Here is a 24405-nt window from a genome sequence, read left to right as displayed (position 1 = left end):
AGCAGACAATTAAGCTGCATGGGGGCTAATTTATTCTGATGAAGGCAGGCAGATTGACAAGTTGGTAGTGAACATGTTGGGCTTAAGACAAGGATTCAATATTGAAACTCAGATACTAACATTCATAGAAATCCAAGTCATTCTAAGAAAATACCATTTTGTTCAGAAAGATACTCAATATATTAAAGAGAGAAAAGAGCAATTCCTCCCTACATGACCAATCATCCTCTCACCCCCACACACTCAAAGAATAGAGTCCATTAAAACCATTGCTTGAAGTCAAAAGCAGCCCTCCATCATAAGTATAGGAGCTGACTGTCACCCGATAGCTTCTTTGGCCCTGACTTTTTCCCATGTGATGCGCTATATCTGCATCTCTTTTATCATGTTGACCAAGGACTGCCCATCAGCCTTTATTGTTTCTCCAGAATGCCCCCCAATAGCTTCTGATCACAGGACTCAGTTGTGAGGACCTACCTGTGCTATGGTCTGAATGTTCGTTTCCCCCAAAAATTCATATGTTAAAACCTAATCCCCAATGTGATGGTGTTAGGAAGTGTGGCCTGGGAGGTGATTAGGTCATAAAGGCTCCTCTCTACTTAATGAGATTAGTGTCCTTATAAAAGAGGCCCTAGAGAGCTGCCTTGCCCCTTCCACCACTTGAGATTACAACGAGAAGGTGCCACCTATGAACCAAGAAATGGGCCCTCACCAGACACCAAATCTGCCAGCACTTTGATCTTTGACTTCCCAGTCTCCAGAACGGTAAGCAATAAGTTCTACTGTTTATAAGCCACTCGGTCTGTTATATTGTTATAGCAGCCCGACTGAGCTAAGACAACCTATGAAGCCACACCCCGGTTTTCTGAGACAGACCATAGCTTGAACTCTGACACTTATACTACACATCTCACAAGTACACAATTGAAATATAGTCAAACCCCTTTATTAAAAAGTTTTTGGGACAGACTGAATAGTATCTTACAAATTAACAACAGTGTTTGCAAGACAGTTGTCACATTTTAAAGGACAAAAGTTGACTAGTAGAACATTTGAAGATTTGTGTAATCAGGCACATTCTTCAATCACCCTTCTTTTTTTTAGCTCATGTTATTGGACAAACTGAGAGGCAATAAAGAGCCATAGGCTCTGCCCAAAAGGGTGAGATTTATAAATATTAATATGTGCCATGTCAAAAGAATCAAGCTCCTTTTATGAATAGAATGTAATAATAAACTGAAAAATCACTTTATTGTTATTTGCTCCAAAAGTAAATATAGCCAAAAGCACGGCTTTCTTGAATCCCATCCAGAGGGTTTCCACTAAGGTCAAAATTATAGTGCCCTATTCTAAGGCAGCTTAACTTCTGAAAGGCGTTCATTGCACAAAAGTCTAAAAAAAGGCTCTAGTGAGTTATGAATAAAAACGTGAAAAAACTAACGCTATATACAATATATCCATATATATGTTTATATAATACAATATGTAACTATATATAATACAATATACGTGTGTGTGTGTGTGTGTGTGTGTGTGTGTGTGTGTGTGTGTATAAAACTTCTCCCAAAGTATACCAAGGGACAGTGTCTAACAAATAAAACTAGTTAAACTATGCTATCAAACAAAACCCCATAGAGATCTTAATATATCATCCACTACAAGTTACTAGTGTTCTAATTACTTTCATTTAAAAATATTTCATATTCCATGGCACCAAAAGAAAAATTTTAGTGAGAACACGGCACTAATGTGCTTCTAAAGGAACCTAATTTTCAAAACTCAGAAATAGTTAAAGAACCAGAGAAGTACAGGGATACCTTGAAGGAGGCACAATCATATCCTCCTGCTTTGGAGATGAGGAAACCAAGGAGGTTAAATGATTTTCCTGAGGTCATTCACCCCATAGATGGTAGAACAAAACCCTAGCCTGGGCCCTCAGATTGCAGAATCATTGCTTTTATAACAAAGTAAGTTACAAGACACTGTGCTACAGGCTCTGAAAAGATTCTAAGAATATGGTCCAGTTTCCACCCTTAAGAAGTTTAGAGACACATGAAGGCAATAGGTATGTTTATTAATTTTTGAAACAATCTGTTTCAAAAGAGAAGAATAAAGAAGCTGCCATTAGGTGTACGTGCATTTGAACTAGGCAACAGAACCAGACAGACAGGTTGGAGTCAAACAGCTGTGAAAGGCTCTACGACTCCTTCTGCTCTGTGTAACTAGTCTACCCACAAATATGTGTACTATGCAGAATCAATCCTCATTTCCAATCTCACATCCTTAGAACTCCTCAGCCTCTCACGGAATTATAACAAGGATGTCAGAAATGGGTTATTGGCAATAGTAATGAATGTTTCTGCTCTAATACTGGTTAGGACTTTCAATTATAATCAAGTAAATGAACTTACTTCGAGAGAGATTCTCAAGGGCTTTCCCCAGCTTCTTGCTCTCTTGCAGGATGTGGTTCAATTCATCAAAATCACGGCTTTGTGGTTTAGTCCGCCAGTTCCACTTAGGACGCTCTACTGACCTTGGCACTATGTTTTAAAAAAAATGGGTTATTTCATAAGTATGCTAAGTAATTATACAAATTCACTATTCATCACTATGTGAAAGAATGTACCAAGATCACTATACAGAATTTTTAAAAATGTTTATCTTGGAAATGGCTTTTTTGTGAGCAAACCAAAGCTGGGCATGAAGAAAATGTTTTAATTGAACAAGGAAGGGGAAGTGTGGAAGAATTTATGGAAAAAAGAAAATTTAGGTATTGATTTAAACCTATATTCGTATAACTTAGGTGGAAACACATAGGCAAATTGTTCTTTGTTTCATGTCAGCAGCTTAAAAAATAATTACTAACTTCTTCATCAGCAACTAGCAAATATTTTTAAGACATTCTTGCTATGTCTTCTAAAAAAACAATAGAAGACTAAATGCATGTGTTTACTTTCACTTCCTTCCAAATTCCCATTAAAATTACATTACAGTCAAGGGATTTTTTTCCTCAAAAGTTAGTTGAACAAGGAGAGAAGACCGTATTCGGCAAGAAATAGCAACATATTTTTTGGAAGATGCAAAATGGATTGATGAGTGGTAACTGGATTTATAAAAGTAGAGAAAGCTAAAGAGAGAGAGAGAGAGGCCAAGAAAGTACACATCTCATACTATGTAGATATTAAAGCATCAATTTAAAAGAACAGTGTCAAAGTAATAAAGATATAAGAACTTAACTGTGTTCCAGGTTTAAAGGGTCCATTAAATGTTCAGCACAACTCAAGGCATATTATCAAAAAATTTAAAACAAGTGGCACAAAGTAAAGATATCGTAAGAGCTTTCGGAGACAAAAATGTCAAATCAAATTGATATCAGACTTCTACTAGCAATACTTTGCCCTAGAAGACAGGGGAGCAATTCCTTCAAAATTTCAACTGAAGATTACTTCTAAGAAGAAGATTACCCAATTAAGGAGCCAATTAAGATACTTTTAAGCACTAAAAATGTATCTTGCAAGTACTTGTTTTTCAGAAAGCTCCTACTAGATGTGCTCCACCAAAATGAGTAAGTAAACCAAAAAACTGGAAAGACTTGGAATTCAAGAAACAGGTGATCTCTTATAAGAAAAAGGAAACGCAAATTCTCAGATGATAGTGAAGAACAGTCTCCAAAGGCAGCTGAAAAAAGTCTGAAACCAAGGAGTCAAAAGTGAAGCAAGAAAACAGAGGGCTACAGGAGAGAGGTCTCTAAAAAATTTTTAATGAAATAAAGAATAATTACAAAATAAAGTAAAATAGAAGTTAAGATTACTTGATGTGTTTAATCATACTGAGAAGGCTTAATTCTTTGGCCAGGGTTTGGTGAAGTATTAGTGAGGGGTACATAGAAAACAAGGCAGAGAGAAAAGTAAGAAAATTACTAATTCTAGAAAAAAGTAATAGCTGGACATTGTGTATGGCTTAACTGTGAAAAAACATTAAGTAACATCATCATAATAATATCAATGCAGATTATATATTTAACTGACAATTGAAATAACTGCATTGCTACACCACCGGGATGAAATGGGGGTTGGGTCACTGCTGTCAATTGAAAGTCCCCACAAAACTCATTGAAGCTCCCCCATTATAACAGTGCTAAGAGGGTGGGAAATCTGATTATAGTATTTGAAAGGTGGGGCATTTAAGAGGTGATTAGATTGTGAGGACTGTGCCCTGGTGAATGGACTGATCCATTCATGGAGTGATGAGTGTGGTTCTGATGGCTTCATAAGAAGGGCAAGTGAGAAGGTGAGCTCTCTCTTGCTCAAGCCATTCTTATCATGTGACACCATGCGTCACTGTAGAGGGTCATCACCAAGAAGGCCCTCACCATATGTGTCCCCTGGATCTTGGACTTCCCAGCCTTCAAATTCATAAGAAATAAATTTCATTTCTTTATGAATTACCCAGTTTCAGGTATACTGTCATAAGCAACAGAAACAGACTAATTCAGGTACAAAACACAAAGTATGAAAGAGATCAAGAAATGGTTGCCTCAAATTTAAAAAGTAAGAGAGCTGTGTAAGCATCTTTTATGTCTAGATATGTAGACTTAGAAACCAAAAGAAACATCTAAAAGAGTTGAAAGTGATTTCAGGTTAGGAACAGAGCTGGGGAGAAAGGACACCACTGTCTCATACTACTACCTTGCTTTTTAAATTATGTACATTTTGTTTTGATAAGAATCAAAGAAAATAAATTTTTAAAAATACTTATATGGTAAGGATATAGGAAATAGTCTTAAACTTTTAAAATATATCATTCCATCACTTTTTAAAAAAGTAATCTGGAAGTATATGTTCCAATGAAAAATGCACTGACCCTGTAACCCAGCAGTCTTATGTCTGGTAAGTCATCATAAAGAAATGAAAACACCTGTGCTCATGTATATATGTACAAGATTGCTTATTTTCCCAGACAGTAAAAGATTTTATTTATTTCAGCAAATAGTTTGCGGTGGCAAAACTCTGGAAATAATCTAAATGCCCTTCAATAGGGAATGGATGAATAAATTATGGCACATTCACACTGTGCTACAGTATGCAATTATTAAAAAGTATAAGTTAAATCTAATTTTATTGCCGTGGGGATATTTCCACAAGGCACTTTAAAATAATGAAAACAAGTTGTTTAAGTATGTATAAAGTTTAAGGCCATTTTCATATAGCAAATCAACCCACACATATTACATATGTTAATGTGTTCGAAGAAAAGGATGTACAAAGATACAAACTATTTCTAAGGGAGTAGAATTTGAGGGAGGAGAAGGGAGAGAGACTATTTCTCTTTCCACATTTCTGTGTTTTTTTTTAAATTGTCAAAATAAGCAAATATTACTTCTATAGTTTAAATAAAGCTAAAAATTAACAGAAACAACAAAAAATAGAATGCAGCTGCCTTGTCTGAGCTTCTGTGTTTAAGGGACTCTGGGGCGGAGATATCAGCTAACATGAGCACAAAGGTGGTGTTCAAGAAGCATAGAGTGGATGCAGTGTCTGTGGTCAATCTAGAAAACACTTCCAGACACACTGCTGTTACCTCACAGGTCATTCCCCAGGGTATCCCTAAGGATAAGCCCAGACCTAAGAGAAGAAGCTCAGACGAGGGAGCAGATAAAACAATATCTGTATGAGGTTCTTTAAAACATTGTTTGGCACTTTTGTTAATCTTTTTTGAATAATTTATCTAATTTGAAATATGCCTCACTGTGTTATCTGATTTTCCTAGAAATTACCATATGCTATCAATGTCTCTCTCTTTTTTTTAATTTACAAGAGTTCAGATTTTTTTAAAAAAGCAGTCCAAGTCATAATCTCCAGACAACCACCAGATGTGACCCAGCTGAGGCCAGCACCTGCAGACCACCCACCTGAATGCACCAACATGGGCAAGCTAGGTGAGAACAACAGAAGAACTGAACAGTCAACCCACTGAGTCATGAGAAGCTGTACACTGTTGTTATTATAAGCCACTGAGTTTTGGGGTGGTTATATGTGGAGTACACTAACATTTATAAAGCAAATATATTTCACAGGGTCCAGTTTCCAAAGCCCTGTAGTTTCAGATATAACCTAACTTTTTAAAACTACAGATAGAAATATTAACCTTGCAAAAGACAGGAAACTTTCCTCAGGCTAAAGTCTCTGTTTTGGATATAAAATTGTAAGACAGCAAAGTTGCTGGCCCTCAAGGACAGATGCCCTTGAGAGCAGGTTAACCTACTAATTGACATGTTAAGAAAGTGGCCTTATTGTTATGTAAAAAGACTAAGGAAACTGCTATAAGAAAACACAGTATTTGCTGAGAACAAACTTTTGTTGGTGGATCGACTTAACCTTTTGCAAACTGCGTTATGGAATGTCGATTTGCTTATTTCAATGATGTTACTAGTTTTCCATTTGTTAGCCATAATTCTGCCAAATCCTTGTATTCTTGTAATGGTTAAATCAACTGAATTTTCTTGTAAAACTTCCTTGTCATTACAATAAAAGGAAGAGGCTACCTTTGGAGAGGGCTGACACATTCAATATTGCCCCTCCAAACGGGGAAATTACTGAAGTGCAGTCCGTCTGGGCCTCAGTGCATACATAGTGCTTTAGTATTCACGTAATTCTTTTTTTTTCTGTCTCTATTACACAGGGAAAAGAGGTGCAACAGTTATAGGTCGCACAAGAGAGAACTGATATGAAATCCAAGAACTTTTCTTCAGCAACTTTGACAGGAACCAAGATCCATTTCTTTTTACATTTTTGTAGCTTGTGACAATTCTACACTTAACATGGGAACCATATCTAGGACAACCAAGGCCACAGTATGATCATAGTCTAATCAACTACACTCGGTGATTTCAAAAGGTGCTTTGATGAATAATAGATGGAGATTTGGGAGGTCATCAACACAGTATATAGTCCCAGGATGAGAACACCTGTGAAGTTTCCTGACATTAAAAACCATATTTAGGTCATACTTCATCTTAAAACTCAGAGCTATGATTTAAATATGTTTTTAAAAAGTACTCTCTGGAGAAATGGAAAACAGCAAAACCATGTCAATGACATAATATGAACTATAGGAAAAGATGAGATAATCTGCCATTAGTAAGGAGGGACTTTGAGGTCACTGAGACAGAGCTCACTCCAGTGCAGGAGGCCACCCACAGTACCTTGCAGATGGACATTCCTCATGCTTCCATAATGAGGTCGCTATTTCACAAAATAGTCTTTTGTATATTGAGCAGAGCTAATTTTTGAACAATTCTTTATTATATTAATCAAATTCTGACTCACTGTGACTTCTACCAATAAGTTCTGTCTATGGGTTAAAAAATAAAATTACTATTTCATCCAGATGACTTTTGAGGTATTGTTTATTCATTTCTTTGGAACCCAAACAATTTCATTTATTTAGATCTTTCAACTCCATTTTCTAAAATTTAATAAATGCTAATGTTCTTATCTGAAAGTTCCCACCAAGTACTCTACTTTCATTTTTAAAATGCCAGGAAATATCTCCAGTACTAAAATTATAATTTACAGAAAATTGATTATAGTGAGATCATTACTTCATATCTCCTGCTTTCTGTATTTCCATATTATGTTTTTCAGACATTTTTCAATCACCTTTATTCTCTTGTATTTATGTAATTTGTATTTTCTATGCATATGTACAGTCCTTTCCTTTTTTCCTAAAATTGTAGTGGTAGTCTATAAATATTCAGCTATTTCTCTTTGTGTATTCTGCACTAAATGCAATGTTGAGAGAGAGAAAGAGACAGAGAGAGAGAGAGAGAAAGAGAGAGAGAAATACTCCCTCAAGTACAAAAGCATAAGTCAAATTACCAAAGTTTGGTCAACATATTTACCTCAATTTTCTCATCTGAATCACAGATTTGAAATGACTATAAAGGGTCAGTGCACACTATCACGCACAGGGAATTGACTGGCAATGTCCATCTTGTTATTTCTGCCAAAATCCCATTTACCATCTGCAACCATTCCACACACTAGATAACTAGTGGAAATACTTGATAACACATGGGAAAACCTCTATTGAACACTACCTATCCTATCTATGGCAAATAACTATTGGAAATTGATAACATCATATTACCCTGTAAATCTTTGTCCCTATACCAGCTTGCATAAATCCTTTTTAAAATTGTTATTTTTATCTGAATATACACGACTTCTAAACTGATATCTCATGAAGACTAGGATATATTTTAGCATTAATCTATCCTTAAATTATCCTCATTTGTTCATTTATTCAATCATTCATATAGCACAAATTATATATCAGACACTTCTCTAAATGCTAGGGACAAATCAGAGGGAATTAAAGTAATAAAATACCCCACACTAATGAAAATTACATTTTGCTAGGCTCACAACCTATTGGATACACTAAGAGATTGTCTTGTTCTTTACAAAACTGGTCTGATTAATATATAACATCTATTTTTAAGTAAGCTTTAGAAATAAAGATTTTTTAAATGACTTAACTATTTTTTCTAATATGAAAATTAACAACTGTTAATATATTTCTGTTATTTTTTTCTTTTAAAAATATGAACAATCACTTAGAATACTTTTTAGCTTTATTCCACAAATATTTGTGCCAGGCAATGTTTTAGTTAAGAAAATATCTTCTTATTACTAAAAGAGTTTTTATTTCATTATGTTCTAAAATAAGAAATAGATGTAAATTTGTATCAAATACCATTTAGGTTTTGACTGAGATTGTCGGACCTTAAAAACTAATGCCACCTTAAGTGACATTACAAGCGGCGCCATTATGGCCCACAAGGGTGTATTAACGTGGCAGCCTAAGATGGCGCCGGGAGGAAGTAGGGTGGGGGTGTCTGTGGGAACCTTGCCTTAGCCCTTATTGGCAAAATACGTGCTTCTGCACTCGTGAACACTGTGTGGTTGCAATAGCTAGGCATTGAGACAGGATGCATGCTCTCGTAACCTTTAAGCTGATTGGAGGATGTAAAAAACCTCCCTTCCCCATTTGCCTTTAAAAGCAAGTGCTTGTGTGATAATAAACGGAACTGCTCGACAGAACCCCCTCCGCGTCTGAGTGTCCTTTAACAGGCTGGTTGGGGCCAGCGGCTGTGCTCACCTCTCTTCACAGCTCTCTTCCCCCATCTCCTTCCAAGGGGACCGGAGGGAAAGAGGAATCCGGGCCATTTGCTCGCCCACCAAAAGGAATGAGGCTAAGGCTGTTCGGGTCGGCCAGCGGCAGACCCGACATGAGATGTTACAAATTTTCTTACTTGATCAAAATGTATGATAAATCAATATATAATGGTAATACCAAGAGGAGAGAAAAGGGAGAAAGGAGCAGAAACAATATTTCAAGAAATAATAGTCAAAAGATATTCAATGCAAACATTAATCAAAAGAGAGCTGGGGTGGCTATACTAATATCAGACAAAGTAGACTTTAAGACAAAAATCACTGTAAGAGACAAAGAAGGACTTTATATATTGATAAAGGGTCAATCCATCAAGAAGATATAAAAATTATAAATATATACACACCTAACTTCAAAACCTCAAAATATAGGAAGGAAAACTGACATAATTGAAGGGAGAAATAGAGAGCTCTATAATAATAGTTGGAGATTTTAATATTACCACTTTCAATAATGGATAGAACAACTAGTCAGAAGATCAGTGAAGACATGAAGAACTTGAATAACAACATAAACCAGTTAGATCTAACCAATTAGATGGTCCTAAAGAATTCCACTGAACAACAGCAGAATACACATTCTTCTCAAGTGCACACAGAACATTCTCTAGCAGAGATCATATGTTAGGCAACAAAATGTCTCAATTTTAAAGAACTGAAATTGTGCAAAGTATCTTCATTGACCACAATAAAAGGAAACTAGAAATCAAAAGCAAAAGAAAAAGTGAAAAATTCACAAATAAGAGGAAATTAAACAACATTCATATACAACCAATGGAACAAAAAAGAAATTATAAAAGAAATGAGAAAATAATTTGAAATGAACAAAAAATGAAAACAAAAGATACCAAACCTTTTGGGATGTGGTGAAAACAAACATTGCTCAGATGAAAATTAATAGCTGTAAATGTTCACATTAAAAAATAAGAAAGATGTCAAATCAATAATCTAACTTTATACCTTAAGAAGGCAGAAAAAGAGCAAACAAAATCCAAGCTAGCAGAAGAAAAAAAAATAAAGAATAAAACAGGATAAATTAAATAGAAAAATGATAGAGAAGAAAAATCAACAAAACCAAAAGTTGGTTCTAGAAAGATAAAAAATTTTTTTAAACTTTTAGCTAAATTGGCTAAGAAAAAAGGGAGAAGACTCAAATTACTAAAATCAGAAATAAGAGTGAAACACTAGTAGCAATCTTAAAGAAATAAAAAGAAATTTAAAAGAATACTATAAATAATAGTATGCCAACAAATTAAATAACTTAGATTAAATAGAAAAATTCCTAGAAACACACAAACTACCAAAACTGACACATGAAGAAATAGAAAATCTGAAAGGCCTATAAGGGGTAAAGGTGTTAACTAAGTAATCAAAAAATTCCAAATAAAGAGAAGGCCAGGATAAGGTGGCTTTACTGGCGAATTCTACCAGCCTTTTAAAGAAGATTAACACCAATTTTTCCCAAATTCTCCCCCAAAATTGAAGAGGATGGAACAAATTTCAACTCATGCTATGAGTCCAGCATTGCCCTTCTATCAAACACAAAGACATTATAAGAAGAAAAAAAAAAAACTACAGATCAATATTCTTTATAAATATACAGGAAAAAATCTTTAAAAAGATAGTAGCAAACCAAATCCAGCAGCATATTAAAATGGTGATATGTCATAATCCTAAGAGGGACTTATCCTAGCAATTTAAGGGCTATTAAACATAAGAAAATTAAGCAATGTAACAAACCATTATAAAGAATGGAGGGAAACTACATAATTTTCTTAATTGATGGAGAAAAGCCATTGGAATAAAAATCAACACACTTTTATAATAAAAATATACAACAAACTAGAAAGAGAAGGGAACTTTTTCAACATGAAAAAAGGCACTTGAAAAAATTTTCAGCTAACATCATATTCAATGTCCCAAGACTGAAATCTTTTCCCCAAAGATAAAAAACAGGAGCAGGATGTATGCCTGCTTTTATCACTTCTGTACAAACTAGTATTGGAATTTTTAGCTAGATCAATTAGGCAAGAAAAGAGAAATAAAAGAGAGATAAAAGGCATCCAAACTTGAAGAAGTGAAACTATCTCTATAAAATCATTCTTATATGTAGATAGTTCTAAAGAATTCACAGGAAAAAAAAATGTTAGAACTAAGAAACTCTGTCAGCAAAGTTTCAGGATATAAGACAAACACACAAAAATCAGTTTTATCTCTACACACTACCAATGGCAATTTCAAAAGGAAAATGAGAAACAATTCCATTTATAACAGCATCTGAAAGAATAAAATACTTAGAGATTAAATTTAACCACAAAGGTGCTAGTCTTCACACTGAAAACTAGAAAACATTGTTTAAAGAAATTAAATAGACCTAAATAAATAAAAAGATATTTCATGTTTATGAATTGAAAAACTTATTCTTATGATCATAATACTCCCCAAAGTGATTCATTAATTTAGTGCATTTTCTATCTTAATCAAAATGTCCTTTTTGCAGAAATGAGAGAACTGAAATTCATACAGAATTTCAAGGATTTCAGAGTTGCCTAAATAATCCTGAGAGAGAAAAGAGGGAAACAAAGTTAGAGGACTCACACTTCCCCATTTCAAAACTTATTACAAAGCTACAGTAATCAAAAGAGCATAGTACTCTGGGAAGGCATGGCAAGATGGGTGACTAGAGGTGTCCAAGAGGGGTCCCTGTCACAGAAAAAGACCAGAACAACTAATAGACAGGTAAATATTGACAGGAGTGTGTGTGGAATAGTGCATGAGTGCAGCAGGAGACTGTTGAGATCCCAGTGGAGCACAAAATCCCAGGATGGTAGCATAGACAGGAGAGAGATGCCTATGCCTCACGCCAAGTCTCTGCCACCAGTATGAGTGCAAGGAGGACTTTCCCTTTCAGGGAAAAGGTAGGTAGAGGACACAAACCAACCTTCATCCTCACCACAGAGGCCTATAGTTCCTACTGCAGGAAGATTCCACGTCCCTTGCAAGACTGGAGCCAAGAGTGGGAAGCTGCCTAGAATACAGGCACTGCATTGCTCCAGAGCAGGAGCACATACTGAGCACTCCCCACCTCCCACCCTTGTGACCCAAGCTGATGCAAAATGGAGCAATCTTGAAATGAAAGCCACTGCTCCTGCACTCCTTGCCCTCAGGCCAATAGCCAAGATACTCCTTCACAGGAAAGGCTACAATGCCCTGATTTCAGCAGCTTGCAGCCTGGACCCAGGAGCAGCTGTGACCCTAGTCCTGCACATCTGGAAAGCCAAACTCAGGTCTGCTGAACTGAGGTGCCCAAATGCCCCCAGCCAGAGATCAGACAGGAAGACCCCCTTCACCTCCTACCTCTCCATCCCAGCTGCCACCAGTGGGCTGAGTTCAGTGTGCCCAAGCTCCCAACTTGGAAAAACAGCTCACAGGTCCCTACCCTAATGAACATACCCCCAGGCCAGCAGAACTGAAGTGCATCTGCACCCTCAACAGTCCCACCTAGCAGCCACACCCACCACTCAAGAGGCAGCTGACTGGGCCCACTCTTGGCAGGCCAGCTTCATTGCCTTGACCACTGTCCAAAAGGAGGATGGCTGGGCCCTCTCTCTGAAGCTCCATCTACCATCCTCACCCACCACCTGAGAAGTAGCTGGCTGGGCCCCCTCTTTGCTGGTCCACTTCCCAACCTCACCCACCAGCCAAGAAGTGGCTGGCTGGGCCCCCTCTCTGAAGGCCGGTTCAGCAGTCTCATCTACTGCCCCAGGAGCAGCTGGCTAGATCACCTCTCAGCAGGCCCACCTAGTGGTCTTCCCACTACCTGAGAAGTGGCTCAGCAGCTCTGCCCTTGGCAGACCTGCTCCCAAATTGCTGAGGTGAGTACTATCTCACACTTGGCCTTGAGAAGTGGAACAGTGGACCAGCTCCTGGCAGACCCACACCCAGCTAGCCAAGCCAAAACGTGCCCATGGCCCTGACTCAGAGAAACATCCCAGTTGTCATGCCCCTGGTGGATCCAACCCTGACTCTTTGAGCCATTGCATGCACACACATCTGAGTGAGAAACACCCTAGCTAATGTACCCATAGTAGGCCCACACCGATTCAGAAAATCAGCATGGTGACCCTGCCACTGGTGAACCAGTCCCAGAATCCCTGATATGCCACACACACATACCCCCAGACTGAAAATCAATTCAGCAACTCCATCCTCAGTGAGCCCCCTCCCAAGATGACTGACCCACAGTAAGCATGCACACACTCCCAGCCCGAGAACCAACATAGCAGGCCCACCCCCAGCAAAGCTGTGCCATAACCATCACAAACCTCCCAAGCATAGGCTGCTAATGCATGCACAGACGTACTGAATGTGGATTATAGCTGAAGAAACTACACAGAGTCTACACTACTGCATCCATCCAGAGCAAAGCTATTGTAATCCACCCAATCTAAGGTCCCCAAATAGACACCCAAGGACACATTTGCTGGTGAAAGTCCTTCCCCACACAAGCCACTATACAGAATTCAAAGAGGGACTGTTCTACTAGATGCACATATATCAATGCAGGGAAGAAACCTAAAAAAAAAGAAAAGAAAAGAAAACAGAACATAACCAAAGAAACAATAATGCTCCTATACTGATCACAAAGAATTAGAAATTGATGCCTTACTGGAAAAGAAATTCAAATTAATAATCTTGAGGAAACTGACTGAGATACAAGAGAATACAAAAAAATTAACAAAATCAGAAAAACAATTTATGATCTGAATGAGAAATTTAACAAAGAGATACATATCATAAGAAAAATCAAACCAAAATCTTGGAATTGAAGAATTCAATGAATGAAATGAAAAATACAGCTGAGAATCTCAACAACAAACTAGATGACACAAGAGAAAGAATTTCTGATCTTGAAGATAGTAGCTTTTAAAAAACCCAGGAAGATAAAAAAGAAAAAGAAAAAGAAAGAAAGAAAGAATAAAAAGAACAAAGCCTAAAAATACTTATTTATGGGATACAATTAAGCTAACAAATATCCAAATTATTCGCATTCCAGAAGGAGAAGAAAACAAAAACAGTATTGAAAAAATAGCTGAAAATTTCCCTAGTTTTGGGAAAGACACGAACATCCAAATTCAGGAAGCTTAAGGTCCCCAAATAGACTCAACCCAAAAAGGTCATCTTCAAGACACATTTCAGTCAAACTATCAAAAGCTGAAGACAAAGAGAAAGGTCTAAAAACAGCAAAGAAAAGCATCAAGTCACTTCTAAGGAAATCCAGATTAGACTTACAGCAGACTTCTCAGCAGAAACTCTATAAGTCAGGAGAGTACGAGATGATATATTCAAAGTACTAAGAAAAAAAAAAAAGAAAGAAAAGAAAAAGCCCTGTCAGCCAAGAATATCATAACCAGCAAAGCAATCCTTCAAAAAATGAAGAAGAAATAAAGTCTCTTTCTCAGACAAGCAAAAATTAAGGGAATTCATCACCACCAGTCTGGCCTTAAAAGAAATGCTTAAACAAGTCCTACATCTAGAAGAGAAAGAACAGTAACAACCATCACGAAAACGCCCCAAAATATAAAACATACTCGTAAAATACAACTTGGAAAGAGAAAGGAATCAAACCTTATCAAAACAGAAAACCACCAAACTGCAAGGAAAATAATGAGAGAAAGAAAGGATGACGGCTACACAGAGAAAATCAGAAAACAACCACAAAATCACAGTAGTAAGACCTCGAATATCACTAATAACCTTAAATGAAAATAGATTAAGTGCCCCAATTAAAAGGCATAGTCTGGCTCAATGCATAAAAACATGACCCATCCATATGCTGCCTACCAGAAACACACATTATCTACAAAGACACACAGCCTGCAAGTGAAGAGATGAAAAAAGATATCCCATGGAAATGACAAACAAAGGTGAGCATAAGTAGCAATACTTAAATAAAACAGACTTTAAATCAAAATCTCTACTAAGAGATGAGGAAGGGCATTATATAATTATAAAGAGATAAATACAACAAGAAGATATACTAATTGTGAATGCATTTGTACCTAACATCAGAGCACCCAGATATATAAAGCAAATATTTTCAGGTCTAAAGGCAGAGATAGGGCCAGCCTGTGGTTCACTCGGGAGAGTGTGGTGCTGATAACACCAAGGCCATGGGTTCGGATCCCACATAGGGATGGCCGGTTCACTCACATGGGAGAGCATGGTGCTGACAACACCAAGTCAAGGGTTAAGATCTCCTTACTAATCGTCTTTTAAATAATTAATTAATTAATTAATTAATTAAATTTAATTATATAATAAAATAAAATAAAGGGAGAGATAGATGCCAACAAAATAATACCTGGGGACTTTAACACCCCACTCTCAGCATTGGATGGATCATCAAGACAGAAAATCAACAAAGAAAAATCAGATTTAAATGGCTCCATAGACCAGATGGACCTAACAGACCTATAGAGCAATTCAACAACTGCAGAATACACATTCTTTTCATCAGTACATGGAACATTCTCTAGGACTGACCATATGTTAGGCCACAAAACTATTCTCAAGAAGCTCAAAAAAATTGAAATCACATCAACTATTTTTTTCATCATAGTAGAATAAAACTAGGAATCAATGACAAAATGAACTTTTGAAATTACACAAAGACATGGAAATTAAACAACCCTGAATTAGTAATGGGTCAAAGAAGAGATAAAGAAGGAAATCCAAAAATTTCTTGAAACAAATGAAAACAGAAACACAATGTACCAAACCCTATAGGATATAGCCAAGGAGGTATTAAGAGGAAAGTTTATAGCAACAAATGCCTACATTTAAAAAAAAAAAGAAAAGAAAAGAAAGATTTCAAATAAACAGCCTAACTATCCACCTCAAGGAACTATAAAAGTGAGAACAAATCAAACTCAAAGTAAAAAGTAAAATAATAATAATAAAAATCAGAGCAGAAATAAATGAAATTGAGACTAAAAATACAAAATAAAACATCAATCAAAAGAAAAGCTGTTTTTTTGAGAAAATAAACAAATTGACAAACTATTAGCTAGACTAACCAAGAAAAAAAGTGTAAAGACACAAATAAATAAGATCAGACATTCAAAAGGAGACTTTACAACTGATACCACCAAAATACAAAGAATCAAGAGAGACTATTAAGAACAACTATATGCCAACAAATTCGAAACCTAGAGGAAATGGATGAATTTCTGGACACATATGACCTACCAAGACTGAACCAAAAAGAAATAGAAAACTTAAACAGACTAATAACAATAAATGATACTGAGTCAGTAACAAAATGTTTCCATTACCTCCCAAAAAAGACAGGACAAGATGGCTTTCCTGATGAATTCTACCAAATATTTAAAGAACAACTAGTACCAATACTTCTTAAACTATTTCAAAAAATTGAAGGGAACCGAATTCTTCCAAACTCATATTACAAGGCTAGCATTACCTGGATACCAAAACAAGGCAAGGGCACACAAAAAAGAAAATGTCAGGCCAATATCCGTGATGAACACAGATGCAAAAATCCCTAATAAAATACTGGAAAACTGAATCCAAATCAATAAATATAACATATCACTTCAACAGAATGAAAGAAAAAAACCATGTGACCATCTCAGTAGACATAGAAAAAAACATTTGATAAAATTCAACATTCCTTCATGATAAAAACTCTCAACAAATTAGGTATAGAAGGAAAACATCTTATTACAATAAATGCTATATATGACAAACCTACAGCTAACATCATATTGAACAGGGAAAGCTAAAAGCTTTTCCCTGAAGATCTGGAACAAGACAAAGATGCCCACTCTCACCACTTTTACTCAAAATAGTACTGGAAGTCCTAGCCAGAGCCGTTAGTCAAGAGAAAGAAATGAAGGATATTCACATTGGAAAGGAGGAAGTCAAATTGTCCCTGTTTGCAGATAACATGATTTTATGTAAGGAGAATCCTAAAGACTCTACCAAAAATCTCCTGGACCTGATAAATAAATTCAGTAAAGTTGCAGGATACAAAATCAACATACAAAAATCAGTAGCATTTCTATACATCAATGACTAAGTAGCTGAAAAAGAAATCAAGAATGCAATTCCATTTCCACTGGCAGCAAAAATAAAATAAAATACCTAGGAATAAATTTAAGCAAGGAGGTGAAAGATCTCTACAAGGAAAGCTATAAAATATTGATTGAAGAAATTTAAGACACACAAAAAATAAAAAGACATACCATGTTCATGAATTGGAAGAATCAATATCATCCAAATGACCATACCACCCAAAGTGATATACATATTCAATGCAATCTCTACCAAACTACAAATGAAATACTTCACAGAGATAGAAAAAAAATTAAATTTTATATGGAAAAACAAAAGACCTAAATAACCAATGCAATCTTGAACAAAAAGAACAGAGAGTGGCATCATACTACCTGACCTCAAAATTTATTACAAAGCTATAGTAATCAAAACAGCATGGTACTGACACAAAAAGAAACACATAGATCAGTGGAACACAATAGAGAATTCAGAAATAAATCCACATACCTACAGCCAACTGAATTCAACACAGGAAAAAGAACATACATTGGGGAAAGGACAGTCTCTTCAAAACATGGTGCTGGGAAAACTGGAGATCCATATGCAGAATGAAACTAGACCTCTATCTCTCACCATATGCCACAGTCAACTAAAAATGGATTAAAGACTTAAATGTAAGACCCAAAACTACAAAACTTCTAGAAGAAAACTCAGAACACTTCAGGATATAGGACTGGGCAGAAATTTTGTGAATAATATTTCTAAAGCACAGGCAACAAAAGAAAAAATAACAAATGGCATTATACCAAACTAAAAAGCTTCTGCACAGCAAAGAAAACAATCAACAATGTGAAAAGACACCTACAAATGGGAGAAAATATTTGCCAATTATACATCTGACAGGGGATTAATATCCAGAATATACAAAGAACTCAAAAAACTCTATAACAAAAAACAAGATCATCCTATTTAAAAATGGGCCAACAAGCAGAATAGACATTTCTTAGAAGAAGACATAGAATTGCTATTATCAAAGAAGAAAATAAAAATTCTGGCAAGGATGCAGAGAAAGGGAAACTCTTACAATGTTAAAAGGAATATAAATTAGTACAGCTATTATGGAAAACAGTATGGAGGTTTCTCAAAAAACTACAAATAGAACTACCATACAATCCAGAAATCCCACCACTGGGTACATATTCAAAGAAAACGAAATCAACATACCGAAAAGTTACCTGCACTCCTATGTTTATCGCAGTTCTATTCAAAATAGCCAAGATTTGGAACCAATCTAAATGTCCATCAGGAGATAATTGGATAAAAACATGTGGTATATATACAAAATGGAATAGTATTTAACCAGAAAAAAAGAATGAAATTCTTCCATTGCAACAACATGGATGAGCTTCGAGTAAATTATGTTAAGCGAAATAAGCCAGGCACAGAAAGAGAAATACTGCATGTTCTCATTCATATGCGGAAGCTAAAAAAAGTGATTTCATAGAAATGGAGAATAGAGTAGTGATTGCTAGAGATTAGTAAAGGGTAGTAGGTGGTGGGAGGAGGGAGTGGGAAAAAGTGGTCAATGGATACAAAATTGTAGAGAGGTAGGAAGAGGATCTCGTGTTCTATAGCAACATAGTCTACACTCAACAACAAATTACTTTATAACTTCAAGCATCTAGTTGAAAGGATGTTGAATGTTCGCAACATAAAGAGGTAACAAATGTTTGAGGTGATGGATATGCTAAATACCCTGGTGTGATCATTGCAAACTGTATAAATGTACCAAAATATCACATTGTACTCCATAAATATTTATAATTATCATGGGTCAACTAAAAAAATAAATTTAAAGTAGAAGAAAATTTTAGAGACAGAAGTAGATTAGAGGTTACCAGAAATGGGGGAGAAGAAACAATGAGAAGTTATTGCTTAATGGGTACAAAGTATATGTTTAGGATGATGAAAAAGTTTTGGAAATAGAGGTTGTAGCTACACAGCATTGTGAATGTAATTAATTCCACAGAATTGTATGTTTAAAAATGCTTAAGATGATAATCCTCATGTTGTATATGCTTTACCACAATAAAAAAAAAAATGAAAACAAAACAAAACAAAAAACCCAAAAAACCCAACAGCCACTAGTGTGGTACTCCCATAAGGGTGAACATGTAGATTAATGGAATAAAATTGAGAGTCCAGAAACAAAAACCTCACGTGTATAGTCAATTGATTTTTAACAGGGTGCTAAGATCATTCAATAAGGAAAGAACAATATTTTCAACAATTGGTGTTGAGATAACTGTATTTTGACATGCAAAATAACAAAGTTGGACCCCTTCTTCCACCACATGCAACAATAACTCAAAAAGGAACAACTATCTGCATGTAGGATCTATAAGAGCTAAATTATAAAATTCTTAGAAGAGAGAGATTTAAACCTTTATGACCCTTGGATTTGGCAAAGAGTTTCTTCGATATAACACAAAAAGCACAAGCAAATAAATAAATAATAAATTGAGCTTCATGCAAATTAAAAACTTCTGTGCATCAAAGAACACTGTCAAGGCAGTAAGAAGACAGTCTACAAAATGAAAAAAAAATTCATAAATCATATCCTAGTTTTCAGAATACACAAATAATTCTTACAATTCAAGAACAAAAATAGTAACAATCCATCTAAAAACTGGACAAAGGACTTGAATAGACATTTTTCCAAAGAAAACAAATGGCCAGGAGGCACTTGAAAAGATGCTCAACATCATTTGTCCTTAGGCAAAGGCAAATCAAAACAACAATGAGATATGAGTACCACTTCACTCCTACCTGGATGCCTATAATTTTTTTAAAAAGAGAGATAAAAAATGTTGAAGAGAATATGCAGAAATTGGAACCCTTACACATTGCTGGTGAAAATGTGAAATGGAGGAACATCTGTGGAAAGTAATTGGCACCTCCTCCAAAATTATACGTAGAATTACCATACGATCCAGCAATTCCATTACCCAAATAATGGGGGGAAAAGATTCAAACAAATGCTCATATATGAATATTCACAACAGCAGTATGCACAATAGCCAAAAGGTAGAAACAACCAAAGTACCCATCAACAGACGAATGGATAAACAAAATGTGGTGTATCCACACAACGGAATATTACTCAGCTATCAAAAGGAATGAAGTAGTGTACAGGCTGCAATGTGAATGGAGCAAGAAAACATGCAAAGTGAAATAAGACAGACACAAAAGGTCACACACTGCTGGATTCCATTCATATGATATAACCAAAACAGATAAATTTATAGAGATAGAAAGCAGTTTGCCAGGAGCTGGAAGGAGGTGGGAATGTTGAGTGACTGCTTATTAGATATAGGGTTACCTTTAGGAGTGATGAAAATGGTTTTGAATTAGACAGGGGTAGAGACTAAGTAATGAAACATTGTAAATGTACAAAATGCCATTGAATTGTATATTTTTAAATGGTTGATTTTATGCCATGTTAATTTTACCTAAAAGAAAAAGGTTTGTAGTGATTCATTATGCAGCTATAGTAACTGGAACATAGTAATGGTATATGGAGGTCTATCCTTAAACTTTTTATTACATTCCATTGATCTATTTGTCCATCCTTTCACAAAAATCACATATCTTGATAATTATGGCTTTCTAATAAACTTGAGGGCAGACAGGGTAAATTCTTCTACCTAATTCACCTTTGTCAAGATTGTTTTGGATAATTATGGTCTTTTGCTTTCCCAAATAAATTTTTAAATAATTATTTCAATTTCTGGGGAGTAAATCCTGCCGGGGATTTGCATAGGGATTATACTCAATCTCTAGACCAATTTGCAACATACTAACATTTTACCAATATTGAACATTAACAGGGAGTATCAATTCAATTTATTAAATTCTTTAATTTCTCTCAGCAATATTTTACAATTTTCTATGTAGAGAATTGCACATTTTCCGATCAAATTTATCCCAAATATTTGGTTTTCTTTGATGCTATAAGTGGTATTTTAAAGACATTTTTAAAATTTACATTGTTAGTATATAAACTACAATTGAGGTTTGTATATTGACTTTGTATCCAGTAACCTTCCTGAATTTACTTACTAATTGTAGTAGTTTTTTGGAAAATATTTTCAAATTTTCCATATATATAATCATTATATCTATGGATAAAGATTTTTCAATATCTTCATTTGCAATTATGTATTTTTTCTGATTGACTAGAACTTACATCACAATATTGAACAGAAGCTGTGAGTGCTTGCTCCCACTAATAGAGCAGAATGTAGAATATTACATTATCTATAAGACATTTGTTAGGCTGAGGGCATTTTCCTTTATTCCTAGTTTGATGAAAGTTTTACCTTAAATGTTGTTATTTTGTCAAAATCTCTTCCTCCATCCTTTGAAGTGACCATGTTTCTCTCTATATCTGTTAATGTAATAAATTACGCTAAATGATTTTTGTGCATTAGAATAATCTTCCATTTCTTGGGTAAACCCAATTTGATCATGGGATATTATCCTTTTTACAGATTACTGCATTAATATTGCTAATATTTGGTAAAAAAAAATAATTATGTCTTTGATCATGAGGGATATTCATCTTCAGTTTTTTTTTTCTTGTAATATCCTCATCTGGCTTTAGTATCAGGGTTATGGAAGCCTCCTAAAATGAAGTGAAATGTGCATCATTCTCCTCTCTATTTTCTAAAAAATGTGCATATGTTATTATTTCCTTTCTTCTTCAAATGCCTGAATTCCCCAGTAAAGCCATCTTGGCCTTGAGAACTTTATGTGGGAAATTGTTTAATGATAAATTCAATTTATTTAATTCACAGAGGACATTTACATATTTATATTTCTTTTTGAATTAGTTTTGGTAATTTGTGTCTTTGGAGGCATTTTACCATTCACATAAGTTGTCCGTTTTATTGGCATATAGCTGTTCAAATAATCTCTCAGTATCCTTTCAATATCTTCGCAATCTCTAACCATGTTCACTCTTTCACTCCTGATAGCTGTAGTTTGTTTTCTCTCTTCTTGATAAGTCTTGCTAGGTGTTTTTCTATTTTGTTAATTGTTTCAAATAACCAACTTCTGGATTTACTGATTTTTCTCTATTTTTTTGTTTTATATTTCAACTTCTATTATATTTTTATCATTTTTTTCTTAACATATTTTCTTTGAAATTTTTTAATTGAAACAAATTGATTATACATATTTATGGGGTACAGAGTTGACTATCAGTATTTGTGTACAACATATGATAATCAAATCAACATTACTACCATGTTCATTATTATAAATGATAATTATTTTTTGTGTCCCTTACCCAATTTCTCCACCCCCCTACCCCTCTCCCTTTTCCACCTCTAAACCATAAACCTGTACTCTCCTTCTGAAATTTCAATGTATTATTGTGGTCTTTCTTTTCTTCTCTCTCTCTCTCTCTCTCTCTCTCTCTCTCTCTCTCTCTCTCTCTCTCTCTCTCTCTCCACTTATGAGTGAGGACATGTGGTATTTCTCTTTCAGTACCTGACTTACTTCACTTAACATTATCTTCTCCAAGCTCATCCATGTTGCTGCAAATGGCAGAATTTCATTCTTTTTTATGGCTGATAAATATTCCATTGTGTATATATACCACTTTTTTCTTATCCAGTCATCCATCGATGGAAATTTACACTGTTTCCAAGTCTTGGCTATTGTATATAGAGCTGCAATAAATATGGGAGTTCAGGTATCCCTTTGACATGATGATTTACATTCCTTTGTATATTTACCCAGTAGTGAGATTGCTGGGTCATATGGTAGTTCTATCTATAGTTGTTTGAGAAACCGCCATACTGTTGTCCAAAATAGCTGTACTAATTTACAGTCCTACCAACAGTGTAGAAGCTCCCTTTTCTCCACATCCTCACCAGCCTTTGTTATTCTCAGTTTTTTAATAATAGTCAAACTCAGGTGAGATATCTCAGTGTGGTTTTGATTTGCATTTCCCTGATGTTTAGTGATGGTGAGCATATTTTCATGTAACTTGTGGCCATTTGTATGTCTTCCTTTGAAAAATGTCTATTCAGCTCCTTTGCCCATTTTTTAATTGGGTTATTTGTTTTGCTACTGTGAAATTAAGTTCCTTATTTATTCTGTATATTAATCCCTTCATGAATGTATAATTTGAAAATATTTTCTCCCATTCTGTAGGGTGCCTTTTCACTTTGTTGATTGTTTCCTTTGCTGTGCAGAAGATTTTAGCTTGATATAATCCCATTTATTATTTTTTTTCATTTGTTGTTTGTGCTCTTGGGGTCTTATCATAAAGTCTTTGCCCGGTCATACTTCCTGTAGTTCTTCCTTATGTTTTATTTTAGTGGTTTTATAGTTTCAGATCTTATATTTAAGTCTTTAGTCCACTTTGAGCTGGTTTTGATACGTGGTGAGAGTTACAGGTCTACTTTCATTGTTCTGGACATGGATGTCCAATTTTCCCAGCACTGCTTTTTGAAGAGGCAGTCTTTTTCCCAATGTATGTTCTTGTTGCCTTTCTCAAAGATCAGTTGGCTGTAAGTATGTAGGTTGATTTCTGGGTTCCCTATTCTGTTCCACTGGTCCAAGTGTTTATTTTTATGCCAGTACCATGCTGTTTTGGTCCCTACAGCTTTGCAATATAGTTCATAGTCAGGTAGTGTTATGCCTCTGGCTTTTTTTTCTCAGGATTGCTTTGGCTATTTGAGGTCTTACATTTTTCCATATGAATGTTAGGGGTCTTTTTTCCATTTCGGTGAAGAATGTCATTGGTATTTTAATGGAGATTGCATTGAATCTGTAGATGGTTTTGGGTACGATGGACATTTTCATTATGTTAATTCTTCTAATCCAAGAGCATGAAATGTCTTTCCATCTTTTTGTGTCCTCTTTAATTTCTTTCAGTAATGATTTGTAGTTCTCATCGTAGAGATCTTACACCTCCTTGGTTAAATTAATTAATAGATATTTTATTTTATTATTTTAGGTGACTATTGTAAAAGGGCTTCATTTCCTGATTTCTTTATCTGCTAATTCATTA

The 24405-nt window shown here is 35.2% G+C and overlaps 1 protein-coding gene across 1 annotated transcript in view; it reads right to left on the bottom strand.

Annotated features, from left to right (window-relative positions):
• C15H8orf34 (chromosome 15 C8orf34 homolog) overlaps positions 1 to 24405 on the bottom strand; it is a 187374-nt gene that overhangs the window by 62507 nt on the left and 100462 nt on the right. The window contains 1 exon segment of the mRNA XM_063079889.1: positions 2412 to 2540. Coding sequence (XP_062935959.1) covers positions 2412 to 2540 — 129 coding nt within the window.

This window comes from Cynocephalus volans, chromosome 15 (assembly GCF_027409185.1).
Source record: "Cynocephalus volans isolate mCynVol1 chromosome 15, mCynVol1.pri, whole genome shotgun sequence".
NCBI classification, from domain to species: domain Eukaryota; kingdom Metazoa; phylum Chordata; class Mammalia; order Dermoptera; family Cynocephalidae; genus Cynocephalus; species Cynocephalus volans.
The sequence above is the reverse complement of the archived record's forward strand: the minus strand, read 5'-3'. Positions and strand labels throughout refer to the sequence as shown.